Raw genomic sequence first — 15,232 nt, forward strand, 5'->3', positions numbered from 1 at the left:
CATCAATACATATCCCTAGCAGGAAATAATCATAAATTGAGTTTCACCAGGTTAAACACATACAGAGATGTTTGATTACTACCTCTCTCATAAGGGAAAAAGTTCATGTACCAATTGTGATGAAACTTCTTTAGTTCTTTAGCACAAGTTACTGAGTCTGTTAGAATGTGGGGAGACGCCTGTTCGTTTGCATGCATGGGTAGTTCTTGCTCACATTTTTATTTATTTATTTTAAAATGCTTAATTATTTTATCCATTGTTTTCCCTCCGGTTTAGAATGTGTAATTACAATATTAAAGTAGGCTTTCATTTGACTTTAATATAGCTTCAAAAGGACAGTTATGTGAGCACTGGCTGGGGACATCGTTATTAAGAGGTGGCGCAGTACTTTCCTGTATCTGACATGCATTTCTAAATATCTGTTTGGGGTTCTCTAAGCTCTAGAGGCACTATGTTGAAACTGTGCGGCATATACAATCATAATCTCGGAAGGTTAGCAAACTTTTCTTGTCTGGGTTTTTAGTAAGCTCTTGAGTTCCACTATAATTGGCTGATGAGTAGGCTTGGACCTAAAAAGAATGCCAATGTTCGATTTCCCAGTGTCCTCAGTGAAGATGTGTCACCATTTGTGCCGGGTTTAGTGACAATTCTCTTGAAGGGAAACTCAAGGGAAATCATTACGCTGTTTATACCTCTTCCTTCTCGGACAGCATTATCCTGTGATATTTTAGCACTGTTTTCCACTGCATGATGGCATCTAGCCAAGGTTAAGGTAGAACAAGTCCCTTTTGTAATTTTGTGACTATTTTATAGCACTAGAAGAGAACAGACAATTATATGGAATTCTACTGCAGAAGCATGTGAAAGCAATCGGTACAGTCCACTGGGAGTGTACTTTTCTCAACCCAAAAAGGGGGAAAGCTCATGTCTGAAACATACTGCAATAGTATTCTCACTAATTTTTTTTGTGAGTTCTCCCAAACTGTGTTATGTAACATAAATTTATTAGGTTAGCAACATCCCCAAAAATGTATTTGCTATGGAAATTAAAACAATCATGCAATGGGTATTAAACTTATTAATCTATTTGTTTGCATTCTGGGTAAACACACAGCATCCAAGCATCCAAATTCGACACTCAAGTATTTAGACCACTTTTTGTAGATGTAATAGTTCAAAAACACCTGGGTATCTAGGAACATTGATCTACTCATCTTGACAAAATATGCAGCCTTGTGATGTTGATAAAGTTCATCTCATAAGGCATCAATCAATCGATTTTGGCAGTCATCGCAGATAGTTCTGATTGCAATGCATGCTTTCTTTCCTGATTTTGGAAGGGGTTCATCTAAAAGAACAGAAAGTTTAGCAGGGAATGGCATACCTTTTCTGGCCACCCCAGTCACTGAATTAGTCGATGCCATATTGAACTTGAGTAACCTACTTTGGGTCAGCATGTGCGCTAGTTCTTTATACATGTTGTCTACAGAATATACGTGTTGAGTGGGCCCTTGATAAAATCATGAATTGTACAAGCTATGCCTTGTGTAGCTTCTGTGAAATCAGTATAGAGCTACATGTGAAGTTTAGTCCCCACAGTGACATTAAAACGTTTTTCAGCCCTGCATAAAGTTGGTTTTGTTTCATTTACATAAACATTTATGCAAGGATTCAAAATTATTTAAATTCAGCAAATAACATTGTAGATGATTTGTCATAATACAGAGGAAACCCTACCTGTTTTAAGATGTACTGTAACACTTCAGTGAATGATGAATACAAGTGGGCGTGGCTGAAGAAGCACTGTAGATTGTAAACTGATCTGTCAAGCTTTACAAGCAGCAGACCTTCTTAACATCCTCTACATCTAGAATTAATAACCCCCATCAATACACAGAGGACTTCCCTTTCCAAGAGTGATAAGACCAGTTGGATTCTTTGAAAACCCACCTCTCCCGTACAATGCTGTCAATTCACAAATTCCTTTCAGCAAAACAGTTTGTTTCAATAGCACCTGCAGAGTTTTTTTTTTTTTTTTTTTTTTTAATCTACAGACAGAAGAAAATGTGCAGCTGTCCAATGCATTATAAAGTATCTCTCTGGTATGTCTATTTAGAATGGTTGTAGTTTAATTTAATTAATTTTCTATTTTATCTTTTAAAATAACGTTTTCTACATTTTATGTGAAAAAGCATAGTTTTCCCTTTGTCACAGATTGTGCTTTTGGCAGCCGTTTTATTTTCCAAGTATTTATTAAACCCTTTTCCCAAAACCTATGTTTTACAGCCATTTCCCTGCTGCTATTTGGCACTACTGAGGAGCTATTTGAAATGTAGTGAATGCCAACATGTTATAATTTAAACAGAATTTTATGTCAATGTCTCATACTGTGTGTGTGTGATGTAGAAGTTATGTTTGCCTAGATATTAAGTCAGTATTTGGTAATATTCGTACATTTACATGCAATTTCTCATTAATCTACTGTATTGAAATTGTATTGTTTCAGTTGGTAGAATTACAACGGTATTGTCATTTGTTGCTAATGGTTAAGATTAGATTACTTCTACATTCTTCATCAATTAGATATTGTTATTACAAAGAAAGCCAAATGAAGTGCATTTATTTCAATTACTTTTCCACAATTGCTAACATGTTCCCCCAGAGTGCATTACATTCAATCTTAAGGTAACTACAAACAAAAGGGCATATTCAGACTTGTTTGGTAAATAATGTTGGACGCACAGAGCAAGTAGTTTCTTATAAGAATGGAGGAAATCAGTAGACCTGATCAAACACATGTTATAGACCTGCCAATATAAACCATGTTTCCGTTCCTCATGCTGTGAGGTACAAAACATTAGACATGCCGCTGATTCCATCTGTTCCATTTTGTGTTTGTTTTACAGACAATAATTATGGAGAATGAAGTTCTGCCAAAGATATTCCTTGAATTTTTAAATATCCGTCACTTTGCTTCATTACCAAAAACAGAGAGTTGTGGGTAAGAGTTAATTGTATATATTAAAAAAAAATATATAAATATATATATATATATATATATATATATATATATATATATATATATATATATATATATATATATATAAAAAAAGAGGAAAGAGGAAGGAAAACGGCACTGTTCTAATTATACATACAAATCTCTGCCTTTTCAGATCCTTTGATGAAACTGAATCAGAAGAATCAAGGTATGTTCTGTTTTAAAATTTCTTGGAGGAAAGGATCTGGAATAGCAAAATGTTTTGTCACACGAACTTCTACTGTAACATGATTGCAAAAACATAAATGTGCCTGAAATGTAGAATGGGTATGAACAAGTTTGATTTTGTGCCTGTAGGGAGTGTGATTTAATCAGTGTCCTTTCTGTTCACTTTGGATATTCTTGTCTTAAACCATGAGTACAGAAAGCACAGTACTCTGGGACAACAATTGTAAAAATACTGCTGCTGTTAAAAGGAATATTCAGCAGAACAATATAAAACAATTATAAAAAGCACATATTGATGCAACTCTGTAAAACACTGCTAGCTGTGTAGCCCTTAAAGTTTCATATTATTTCTAGCAGGCCTTCATTCAAATGAATACAGGCTGTCTAAGGTCAGTTCCATTACAATGTAATGTTTGCTACATTGGCTTAATCTTTGATATTAAACTAATGGCAACTTTTTTTAAAGGAACTCCTGGCAGAATCATCATCTCAAATGGGCTTGTAGTTTGATAGTAAAGGCTCTACGGTGCCATTTAAAATATACGTCTCAATAAAGAGTAATGAGGATATAGCGCTGCCATTTAGATTTCAATTTTTACTTTACTGGAAGTTTCCTGCCACGTATAGGGAGTTGAGACTGGGCAGGTATTCTCCAAAATCAGTGGACACACAGCATGCCTTGGGAAAGAGTCACTGCCAGTGCCTTATACACTGAAGTCCAATATTCTAACTGTCGAGCCATGGCCAGGGGTGAAATTGAATTAGCAAGCAATTAGTTGTTTTGATCTGTATAAAACTGTTTCTTATGAAGCAGGTTGCTTGACTCACTTGATATCAGGTAGTTGGAGGTGTTTTCTGTTTACCATTCCCTGATGCTGACTCTCCTGTTCTTGACCTTTCCAGTAAACTGTCCCACCAGCCCGTGCTTCTTTTCCTGAGGGATCCATATGTCTTGCCTGCAGCCGATGGTAATGAAATGCTGTCATCCTTTATCAGCTCTTTACTGGTTCCACCCTTCACCAACTAAACCAACTAAATGTAAATTCTGGCCTCAGATATTGACACATTTTCAGGTCCTCTGTAACATGTCAATAATATTATTGTTTTACATATAACCCCCCCAGTGTATTTTAAATTATAACGTACCTTTTAAAAAGTGTTTCGTTTTCTGCTTGTAGAATATCTTTTTATTTATTTAATTTATTTATTTTTGTGAATTACCTTTACATATTCCATTGCTCTGTTTTTAACTTTAATATTTTTTTTTTTTAAAATCTAACAAAGTGAGATGTAGAAGTCATGTTTTAAGTGATTAAAAAAAGGAACCTATTATACTGTATTTTTAGTTGTGTTTACACAACAATAACATTTCTATTGAAAACTAAACAGTATTACTGTACCAAGCTTGAACATGGGTCATCTAACAAATACATGTAATAACAATTGGTAGTAACAACTCAGAAATAAAGAATACAAGCATATGTAAAATATCTTTTAAAACTATCAGCAGGGTTTGGACGTAGCACAATTACAAGAAGTAGCACACACTGTTCTGTAAACAAGCTGTCCTTCACATGACCTTCCCCGAGATGTTACATATAAAATATATATGTTAAAAAGCACTTTGTTACAATGGGTAACATAAGCAGCAGATCTGACAGATTATGAGAGAGGGTGGATAACAGCACTTGCTTGGGAGGTGTCTCTGTTTCCATGAGTGCACATATATAATTCGTGTTTCAATATGAACAGTTGTAAAAGTGATGACTCCACAGCCATTCTGGAGAACAGACTTCACTGCATATTTCCACCCCTGCTTCTATTAGGAAATGGGAAGTGGTAATCGCTCTGGAATGGCTACGTCTCCCTCCAAAACCTCTTGCAGATTTGTCACGTGGCTTTACATACTGACGGAAAAACTCCCAAAGTATCTGGGCTACAATCACATTGAATTAGAATCCATTAACTGCATCATTTTAGGGTTAAACTAAATAACTACATCAATACAATTTAGCCATCCTTCAATTAAACTGGAAGAATTATTTGCTGGGGCTTTTTTATTACTATATTTTTTTGGCTGAGATTTCGGTTCTCAAGCTGACCTTTTAGCCCATTGTAGTTTTTTAGACTCCTACAGTTTTGTATCTACACCACTCGAGGGAAAATTGTGAACATAATGTTTGTATTGTGCTGTCGTACGCTTTTTTCATTTATGAGTCTACATTTCTGAAAGGTTAGCTTAAAAAAAAAAAAATGTTGCAGTAAAGAACGAACACAAAGATTTTTAAAATGTTTTGTTTATCTAAGGAAGATCATGTGATATAATACTCATAAGGATGTGTAAGATTTTACAATATTAATGTGTAAGAAGTAATGTAAACTATACATGGTGAATGGATTTATTTTACAGTTATCAAATCAAAAGTAAATTTACTTGACAAAGTGTGTTTTGTATTTTTTTGTTTTTTTAAACAAGGATAAGTTGTTGCTTATTTTTAAAGTATACAATACTAATTACTCATTTAACCTGTCTCTGTTTCCAGATACTTTTCCAAATGTAGTTATAGAAGGAGTTGTTCATGGGATGTTTTACTCTCACATTCAGCCATGGTGGACAAAGCAATAATGGAGAAAATGGACAGTTTTGCAGAAATAACTGGTGAAAAAAGGGATCCAGAAGATAACAAAAATGGGTTTTACAATACCAGCAAAATGTAGTTTTATAGATATTACCAATTAATGCACTATGTAATAATACTTACTAGTGATGGAATCGGTGATAAACAAGCTGTTCATTTAGAGGCTTCATTTTTGTAAAGCAACTGCACACTGTATTGGAGAATGTTCTCTATTAAGGATTTTTTTACATGGGCACTAACTACATGAACTCACAAACCTGTGATAAAACCTATTTTGTACATGTAACTAAATGAACCGACACTTTAAAATACTGAAATACTATCATCACCTACACTACTTTTTGAGATTGCATTGCTCATCATTGCATCCTCTGTTTAACATACTTATGGTATTTACCTACTTCTGACTGGTGCAGTGTCCTTTGAAAAAGGAAGTACAGTACTGTAGATGGGACAGTCAGCAAGTAAAAATAAACTGTTTGTTGAATTATTTAAATGATCAAAGATGTGCATTTAGTCTACATATGTTAATCTTTTTTTTGTTTTTCTATTATATATTCAAATTATGTTTGTGTTAAAAAAAAAAAAAGTGATGTATTGCTGCTTTTAAGGTTGAAAAAACACCCATGAAAATACACACCTTTATGTAAGTTATGTCTTGAACCGTTCTTTTACATTTGTTACTGTGCTGTTTCCAGTCGAATGAAATGTATCCTGTGATCTATTTGACTTGTCTATACTGAGAACGCATGTTACAGAACTGGATTACAACCCAAAAAGGGAGGTCAAATATTGTCTTCCACTTTAACTAATCCATTTCAGCTGTATCTTCCCTCCCGTTCGGTAAATATTCTATCGCCAGCTTTGTTTGGTTTGAGACAATAAAAAACACCTTGAAGCATGTTGTTGGTATCAAGAGAAAGCCAGCTCATGATCCTGTGATTACACTATGTAACACAATTTTTGTTCCTGGGTAGTAAGTGTTATTTCCTAATTGCTTATGCCTCAAAAGTATAGAAAATGTCTATTATTCCCCACAAACTTTGCTTTTGTGACTAGGACAGGTAAATTTCAAAATATCACTATTTCCAATGAGAAAACGGGCGCTTTTTGTCTTTTCGTTCACATAAAGTCAGAAAAAAACAACATATGAATCCAAATTAACATGTATTTATACTAAAGTAATACAAAAATGACTACAAAAGATTTAGAAGTGAGTAGTTTTTCGAGATTTACGATTATACTGTAAACTTACAGTATAATCGTAAATCTCAAACTACTCACTTCTAAATCTTTTTTTTTTTTTTTTACAGTTTTAAAGTTGATATAGTTCACAGTTGTGCTATTTATTATTTATTCATCCATACAGCAATAGGTAACATGTTAAATCCTTGTCTTGTGTGTGATTTCAGACCAAAGGCACAGCCCTTTTTGCAGTCAACAATTATAAATATACATTTTGTTAGTTCAAGTGGAATGAAAAAGTATTGTAATGACTGTATTCGTTTGCGTAAAACAAACAAAAAAATACATTAGCACCATCAACACTTTTACACAACAATTTGAATACAATTATGTAACAGCATGTATAAACTCTACATTAGTTTTACATACAGGTGCATGTTATTTTTATTACACAAGATTAGTGTTAACTAAAGCTTAATAGTAATAATTCCTGCTTGTTTGATTAAACACATCTGACCACGTGAAGCCTTGCTAATCCAGGATATGGAGCAAAATGATACAAAAAAATATTGACACCATGCATAATATCCTTAATTTGATATGATCGTTATGTAAGTGGTACAATAATATATAAAATGTTATTTTCTACGTAAAAATATTGCATTAGTTTTCTTAGTAGAATTGAGTAGTTAAGTATTTAAATTAAATACAATCTTCATAATTATATCCATGCTACCACAGTTCCACACCAAATCACTCACTTTGAATTATTGCCTTTTATTGAAGTTATTATTATTGAACAGGTTAGTTGCTAGGTTAATATACCTGGATAGTGCAGAAACAACAAACAGTGCAACATATGGTTATTACAGCGGTATTGCATAAAATACTGCGGAGAACTGAGCCAAATAACAAAATATCCATGGCAGACCAAGAGCACTGAATTCAGTTTCAGAAATGTGAGCCCTTTTATCTAAAAGTTTTATGATCAATACATTATTTAACTTTGTCCTGAACATTTTGATACATCTTAACATATTGCTAGTTTGCGAAGCTATACTTTTGATCATGCATAATTCCACACATTACTATTATTATTATTATTATTATTATTACTTTTTACCAGCCTTCCAATTCTAGCACAAATGGTTCTTTCACATCTATCTTACCACTGTTAAAAATCACACAGTCCTGGAAGGGTTGATTTTGATCATTTGTGTCTTGAAGTTCTATTGTGTGAATCACAGACTGAAAAATAAAGAAAAAAGATATTGGTTCATTTAATATAACTTCATCCAATAAAACAATTCAGCAGAATGCTTGCCAGACAGAATACATTTTGCATTTGAGATGACATTTAGCCTATAGTACTAGTTATTATACTAACTGTACTACCAGAGAGCCCAGTCAGAACTAACAGCAAATGTAATTTGTTCTGACTGAGCTCTTAGCTTATTGTTTTCAGTCATGCTTTAACCTACTGAATTCTTCTTTGGAAGTTTTACCAATACTTCCTGAATACTACTTCTTGAGGAACCACACAGATTCACCTGGCTTTATATTAAAGTTGTCTTTAGTAACTAGTTTAACACTAAAAGACCAGTTTCACCTGTATATAGTAAACTATGTTTTACCATTCCTTCAAGGACCTTCCCAAACACAACGTGCTTGCCATCCAACCAGGGTGCTTTTGCTAAGGTGATGAAGAACTGGGAACCATTGGTATCTGGGCCTGCATTGGCCATGCTGACCCACCCTGCTCCCAAGTGCTTCAGCTTGAAGTTCTCATCTGGAAATGTCACTCCATAGATGCTCATACCTGGAACAATGTCAGAGAGACTGTGGTTAGACATACCCATTTATTGTTCATGCTCATGGCAGTCCCAAACCTTAGCTATTTGAACTACTGAAATTAAAATTCTGCACACTACTTTCTTTTCTTCACCACCGCCTTGCTTTGTAAAGATTTCAAATTATTGCGATTATTTTACAAAACCTTTACTAGCTCAATACTTAGAAGTCCAGAGTACATTGTAAGGTTTTCTGACCCTCATAAGAATAATGAAGAAAATAAGTGTTGGTTGCATAGAATAATTTAAAGAAATCCAAAAAGCGCCTGGTGAGATTAGAAGCCTGTACAAAACATTGTATCAAAGTCAAGGCATGTAGTTATCAAAATTCATGGTTTCCTCATAGCTGCAGAAAGTCTACATGAAAAAAGTCCATGTGACAAGTGTTCATATCACAACAAGCTTAGTATATAATGTGAATGTGTTCATAATCACAAGACTCCAATTTCCTCAGTTCCAATCCACATGTTTACTCCAACCATATCATTAATTATAAAATCAAACCAAATAAAACCCTCAACCTTTTTTTTTTTTTTTTTTTTTAAATTTTACCCATTAACTTTGTACTGGAACAGCACTCCAATAGCATCAAATGCTTTACCTCCAGTTCCATCTCCAGCAGTAAAGTCTCCTCCTTGGATCATGAAGTCTTTGATGACCCGGTGAAATTTACTTCCTTTGTAGCCGTATCCTTTCTGCAAAGGCAAATACAGCATACAGAATAATTACTAAAACTTGAATATCCATATTTCAATGTATTCATGCTCATTGATTTCAGAAAAAAAAACTAAACTGCAGGCATACATTTTTAATGCCTTCAGCACTAACTTGCTGAAAGACTACCTAAGAATAACCAGTTTTATACATTAAAAATACATTTAAAAAATGGGCACAGATACACATTTTACTTCATGAGATTGGTCTGGTATAAGTGAAATAATATGTCCTATATAACTATATCTGTCTTCAGGGCCTTTAGAGTCTATGAAGGGAATAAAATGGGCATTTTCCCTGATTAACACACTATACAGTTCCTATGGAAAGTCTACAGCTCCTTTCAAATTTTTCACCTTTTGTTGCCTTATAGCCTGGAATTAAAATGCATTAAAATAGTTTCTTTTTTCCATTTATCTACACATCCTACCCCACAACTTCCAAGTGAAAAAAATATTCTAGAAATTTGTACAAAATTAATAAAAAAAAAAAAACTGAAATAGCTTGGTTGGATAAGTGTCCACCCCCATTGTAATAGCAATCCTAAATTAGCTCAGGTGTAACCAATCGCCTTCAAAATCACACGCCAAGTTAAGTGGCCGCCACCTGTGTTAAATTGTTGTGATTCACATGATTTTAGGGTAAATTCAGCAGTTCCTGTAGGTTCCCTCTGCTGAGTAGTACGTTTCAAAGCAAAGAACCATGCGCACCAAGGCAATTTCAAAATGAAATCCGGGACAAAGTTGTTGAAAGGCACAGATCAGGGGATGGTTATAAAAAAAATATCAAAGGCCTTGAATATCCCTTGGAGCATGGTCAAGACGACTATTAAGAAGTGGAAGGTGTATGACACCACCAAGACCTTGCCTAGGTCAGGCCGTCCCTCCCAACTGGATGACTGAGCAAGAAGGAGACTGATCAGAGAGGCTATCAAGAGGCCAATGGCAACTTTGCAAGAGCTACAGGCTTTTATGGCCAAGACTGGTCAAAGTGTGCATATGACAACAATATCCCAAGCACTCGACAAATCTGGCCTGTATGGTAGGGTAGCAAAAAGGAAACCATTACTCAAGAAAGCCCATCTTGAATTCTGTTTGACTTATGCAAAAAAAACACTCAGGAGATTCTGTAGGCACGTGGCAAAAAGTTTTGTGGTCTGACGAAACTAAAATGGAACTTTTTGGCCTAATGCAAAGTGTTATGTTTGGCGCAAACCCAACACAGCACATTACCCAAAGAACACCATCCCTACTGTGAAGCATGGTGGTGGCAGCATCATGTTATGGGGATGTTTCTCATCGGCAGGGACTGGGGCACTTGCCAGGATAGAAGGGAAAATGAATGGAGCAAAGTACAGAGAAGACCTTGAGGAAAACCTGCTGCCCTCTGCAAGAAAGCTGAAACTGGGATGGAAATTCACCTTTCAGCATGACAATGACCCAAAACACACAGCCAAAGCTACAATGGAGTGGCACTAAGGAACAAAAAGGTAAATGTCCTTGAATGGCCCAGTCAGAGCCCCTTAAAGCCAATCGAAAATTTGGTGCATGACTTGAAGATTGCTGTCCATCAATGCTCCCCAAGGAACCTGACAGAGCTTGAACACTTTTGTAAAGAAGAATGGTCAAATATTGCCATATCTAGGTGTGCAAAGTTGGTAGAGATCTATCCCAACAGACTCATAGCTGTAATTGCTGCCAAAGGTGCTTCCATCAAGTATTAACTCAGGGGGGTGGATTATCCAATTATGATCTTTCAGTTTTGTATTTTTAGTATATATTTTTTTTTTCTCAATAAAAACTTTTTTTCCCCCCTTAACAGTGTGGAGTATGGTGTGTAGATAAGTGGAAATAAATCCTCATTTTAATGCATGAAACTCTGAGGTACTGATACAACAAAATGTGAAAAAAGTTCAAGGAGGTGTAGACTTTCTATAGGCACTGTAGCTTGAAAGCTGGAACAGTCAGTAGCCTGAAGATAATAAAGTATGGCCAGAAATCTATCTAGAAACATCAGATCTATTACAGTATGTTGTAAACAGTAAAAATCAATTGAGAACAGCACTCCAAACTTCTGCTGTGATATGAATAAACAGAATCGGTGTACAATACAAGAGACCAATACTTAACAGCAGATGCCACTGGGAAAGACAATTAAAATGCGAAAAATGTTGTCTGAACTGAACTGTTACACCGTTGACCTCATATGCATTGCTGAAGTGTCCAGGGAAAATAATGCTGTCTTTTTTTGGCATATTGTAGGCAAGTGTGGTTAAGATTGCTCAACAGTTTGAATATACAATATTTAATCTACACAATTAAACTGTGCTTTAACCACAGCTAGTTTTTATATGGTCAGAAATTGTAGGGTTGTGCAATGCAGCTTTAAAGTTAAACTCCATGTAAAGAAGAAGAAAAAAAAAAAAAAAAAACACAAGCAGCTGTTGATGTTAAACATTCAGATTGCATTGGACCCTTTCCAGATGAGGCCCAAATTAGTTATTTATTGCAACAGAACTAACGCAGACAAGCGGATAATACCAGGATTCATTCACTAAGTGTATACTATTATAATTACTCATATCATAACAATGATTGGGAAAGGTTTCAATTACGTATATGGGTGAAATCACTTGGCATAGAGGTGAAATACTGGATTAAAAAAACACACTTAGTCAACGTGGCATGGAAAGCATCATAAGGTGGCTTTGCTACTTACAAAGCAGATTCCAGCAATTAACACAAAAGCAGCTGTTTGCATGTGACCTCCAGTCAGGGACTGCTAATATATCCATATACTGGCAAAGCAGAGAGTTAAAAGAGACTACAAATAATAAGAATAATCAGAAACCATAGCAATCTACTGTATATGTTATGTACTATGACACAGAGGCGGAGGAAGAGGAAGACGGGCCCCACTGCAAGACATTATTGTGGGCCCCCCTCCCCAAATGTTAATTTCACCGTTATTAATAAACATCAAACGCACCAAATCAAGTGTTCAATACTGAACTGTATTTAATTGTTAGAATGTTAGCATGTATGAAACGGTAAGTAATAAGAAAGTTTTCTACCAACGCTGCACTATTTTTTAATCATAGACAGGTTTAATCACCAATCCTACCAGGATTCCTCAATTCTGCGATCACAGAAATGATTACAGTATTCACAATTCTGCACAGACATTTGCAGAAAGTGTCTCACATAGGAAACCATTTTTATTATAATTATTATTTTTAAATCAGAAATGCAGGCATGTTGATTTGCTGTAGTTTATTTTGGTGCCCGCAGCAGCACCCAACAGCTTCCGTCTAAACTACAGAATGAATTGTGCACACAGAATATAACTGCAAATGTCTGTGCTGAATAGTACCCCAAAACCTTCCATGAAGACGTGCCTCGTACCAGCCTCCGGGGGGAAAGAGTTAGGATAATTAAGACAATAGCGATACCTGTTGAAATGAGGGAGAATAGAATCTAAATTACTGGCACCGCACACCGGCAGCTAGTTACACAAATGTATAACATCTGCAAATATGAATGCTAAGGATATTATCACTGTTCAAAAATAAATACATAAAAACTTTTGAACCCCTCTGGGGCCTGCCGAGTGCACGGGCCGAGTGCAGCTGCACCTGCTCTTGCTCTGCCACTGCAACCACATGTTTAAAACTCTTCATAAAAAAACTTAGTAGAATGCAACATTGCTGCTTTGGTTGTGTTTCGATACAGTACATTACAGATTACATTACAGATTAGTATCAGTAATTACTTCTGTGTCACTTCAGTTGGAGAATATATATATATATATATATATATATATATATATATATATATATATATATATATATATATATATATATACAGCTCTGGAAAATAAATACATAAAAACTTTTGAACCCCTCTGGGGCCCGCCGAGTGCACGGGCCGAGTGCAGCTGCACCTGCTCTTGCTCTGCCACTGCAACCACATGTTTAAAACTCTTCATACTCTACCTCACCAGTTGCAAGGGCAATAAAGTTGTTCACTGTCTTTGGCACAACTTCCCCAAATAGCCCAATAACTATTCTGCCAACCTCGTACTCTCCCACCTGGATATCAATGAACACCTGAAACAATAACAAAACAAGTACATATAGCGTTTGAGTAATATAAATAACTGACATAATAATGTGCATCGGGTTTTATTAGAAAATAAGTGGCTAATGAAGTTTTCCTTTTCTTCACAGGGTTACTTGGGGGTTAATAATTGGCACATCACAGGTGCAGCATATAGGAAACGACTAGTCTAACATACTTTTTGTAATGTTAAAAATATAATAACTAAATACAATTAATTCAAAATATTATTCCATGTACACGCTTAGTAGTACATGGGCAAATTAATCAATATAACGCCCATGTCTTAGATGTTTGATTCTGGTTGCTGTAGTAGCACCATCTGTATTAGAGGGCGAATAGAAAATAAGTTTACCACATTAACGCACCATATCATTGATGTTGTAAACTTACTTTTGAATCACCCATTGAAACCACCCAGTGCAAAGTTAATATCGTACAAATTTTTCCATTACCATATTTTAAGCTATACTAAATATGTGTATGTTTAGTTTTAGTTGTACTGATACTGTTACACACACTCAGTTTACAAATTCATCAGCCTTCATCATTCCTTGTTCACCTCACTTCAACCTGCAGTGTTACTGACCTTGACTTCTGCGTTTCTAACCTACATCCGGAACATTGTAATACCAACCTTGGCTGTTAGTTTTGGTCCTCTTTTTCCTTTCGCGCATTCCATGGCAGGAAATGCTGCTAAGACTAGAAGAGTCAAAACGCTGAGTACTATTCTCGGTTCCATCTTTCGTGCTAGAAAGGACTTGGGGGAAAAAAAAGCCGCAGCTTCTGCTGGAAGACGAATATAAATCACTGAAGCACTTCCTGCATAGAGCAGACCCGTGAGCAGGGGAGATGCAGAATCTTTTTGGAATACGTTAGGGGGAGGAGTTGTGGTTTTCATGTCTGTACGTTTCAATTTGCGATTTTCAGAAAGTCTGCAACATTACTTTACAACGTTTCACGTTATTTCTGCTGTTGGCCACAACGGATAAAGTATAACAAACAAAGCCGGATAAAAGTAAATGACAAACTATTGTACACTCACGGGAAATGACTGGTATTTTCAGCCAATGGATGCAACAGCAGCAGTATGTTTTGTATGGCAAATTATTCACTCCATTCATAATCCGTTCGATATGCTAAATACTGTAGCTGTTGAAAATACTGCAGCTTGATTAATTACATTAAAGCAGTGAATAGGCAGTCCTGACTTGAGGAAAGCCTAATAAAGTAATGTATTGATAAAAAAAAAAAAAAAACTTAGTAGAATGCAACATTGCTGCTTTGGTTGTGTTTCGATACAGTACATTACAGATTACATTACAGATTAGTATCAGTAATTACTTCTGTGTCACTTCAGTTGGAGAATATATATATATATATATATATATATATATATATATATATATATATATATATATATATATACACACAGCTCTGGAAAAAATTAAGAGACCACTGCAAAATTATCAGTTTCTCTGGTTTTACTATTTATAGGTA

At 35.2% G+C, this 15,232-nt stretch overlaps 2 protein-coding genes across 2 annotated transcripts in view; one reads left to right on the plus strand and one right to left on the minus strand.

Moving 5' to 3' along the window:
• Positions 1-6,867, plus strand: part of LOC121315457 (sorting nexin-24-like) — a 45,018-nt gene extending 38,151 nt beyond the window's left edge. The window contains exons 4-7 of the mRNA XM_041249571.1: positions 2,907-3,001; positions 3,174-3,206; positions 4,130-4,194; positions 5,770-6,867. Coding sequence (XP_041105505.1) covers positions 2,907-3,001; positions 3,174-3,206; positions 4,130-4,194; positions 5,770-5,852 — 276 coding nt within the window. The 3' untranslated portion in view covers positions 5,853-6,867. The remainder of the gene's footprint in view (positions 1-2,906; positions 3,002-3,173; positions 3,207-4,129; positions 4,195-5,769) is intronic.
• A 483-nt stretch (positions 6,868-7,350) lies between these two features.
• LOC121315464 (peptidyl-prolyl cis-trans isomerase C-like) lies at positions 7,351-14,707 on the minus strand. Its single transcript, XM_041249582.1, has 5 exons — positions 14,370-14,707; positions 13,609-13,722; positions 9,502-9,595; positions 8,685-8,869; positions 7,351-8,298 (listed from the first exon to the last, which is right to left on the minus strand). The coding sequence occupies exons 1-5, from the start codon at positions 14,631-14,633 to the stop codon at positions 8,170-8,172; spliced, it is 786 nt and encodes a 261-aa protein (XP_041105516.1). The 5' UTR covers positions 14,634-14,707; the 3' UTR covers positions 7,351-8,169.
• Between the last annotated feature and the right edge of the window lie 525 nt (positions 14,708-15,232).

The sequence above is a fragment of the Polyodon spathula genome, chromosome 1 (genome assembly GCF_017654505.1).
Source record: "Polyodon spathula isolate WHYD16114869_AA chromosome 1, ASM1765450v1, whole genome shotgun sequence".
In the NCBI taxonomy this organism is placed as follows: Eukaryota; Metazoa; Chordata; class Actinopteri; order Acipenseriformes; family Polyodontidae; genus Polyodon; species Polyodon spathula.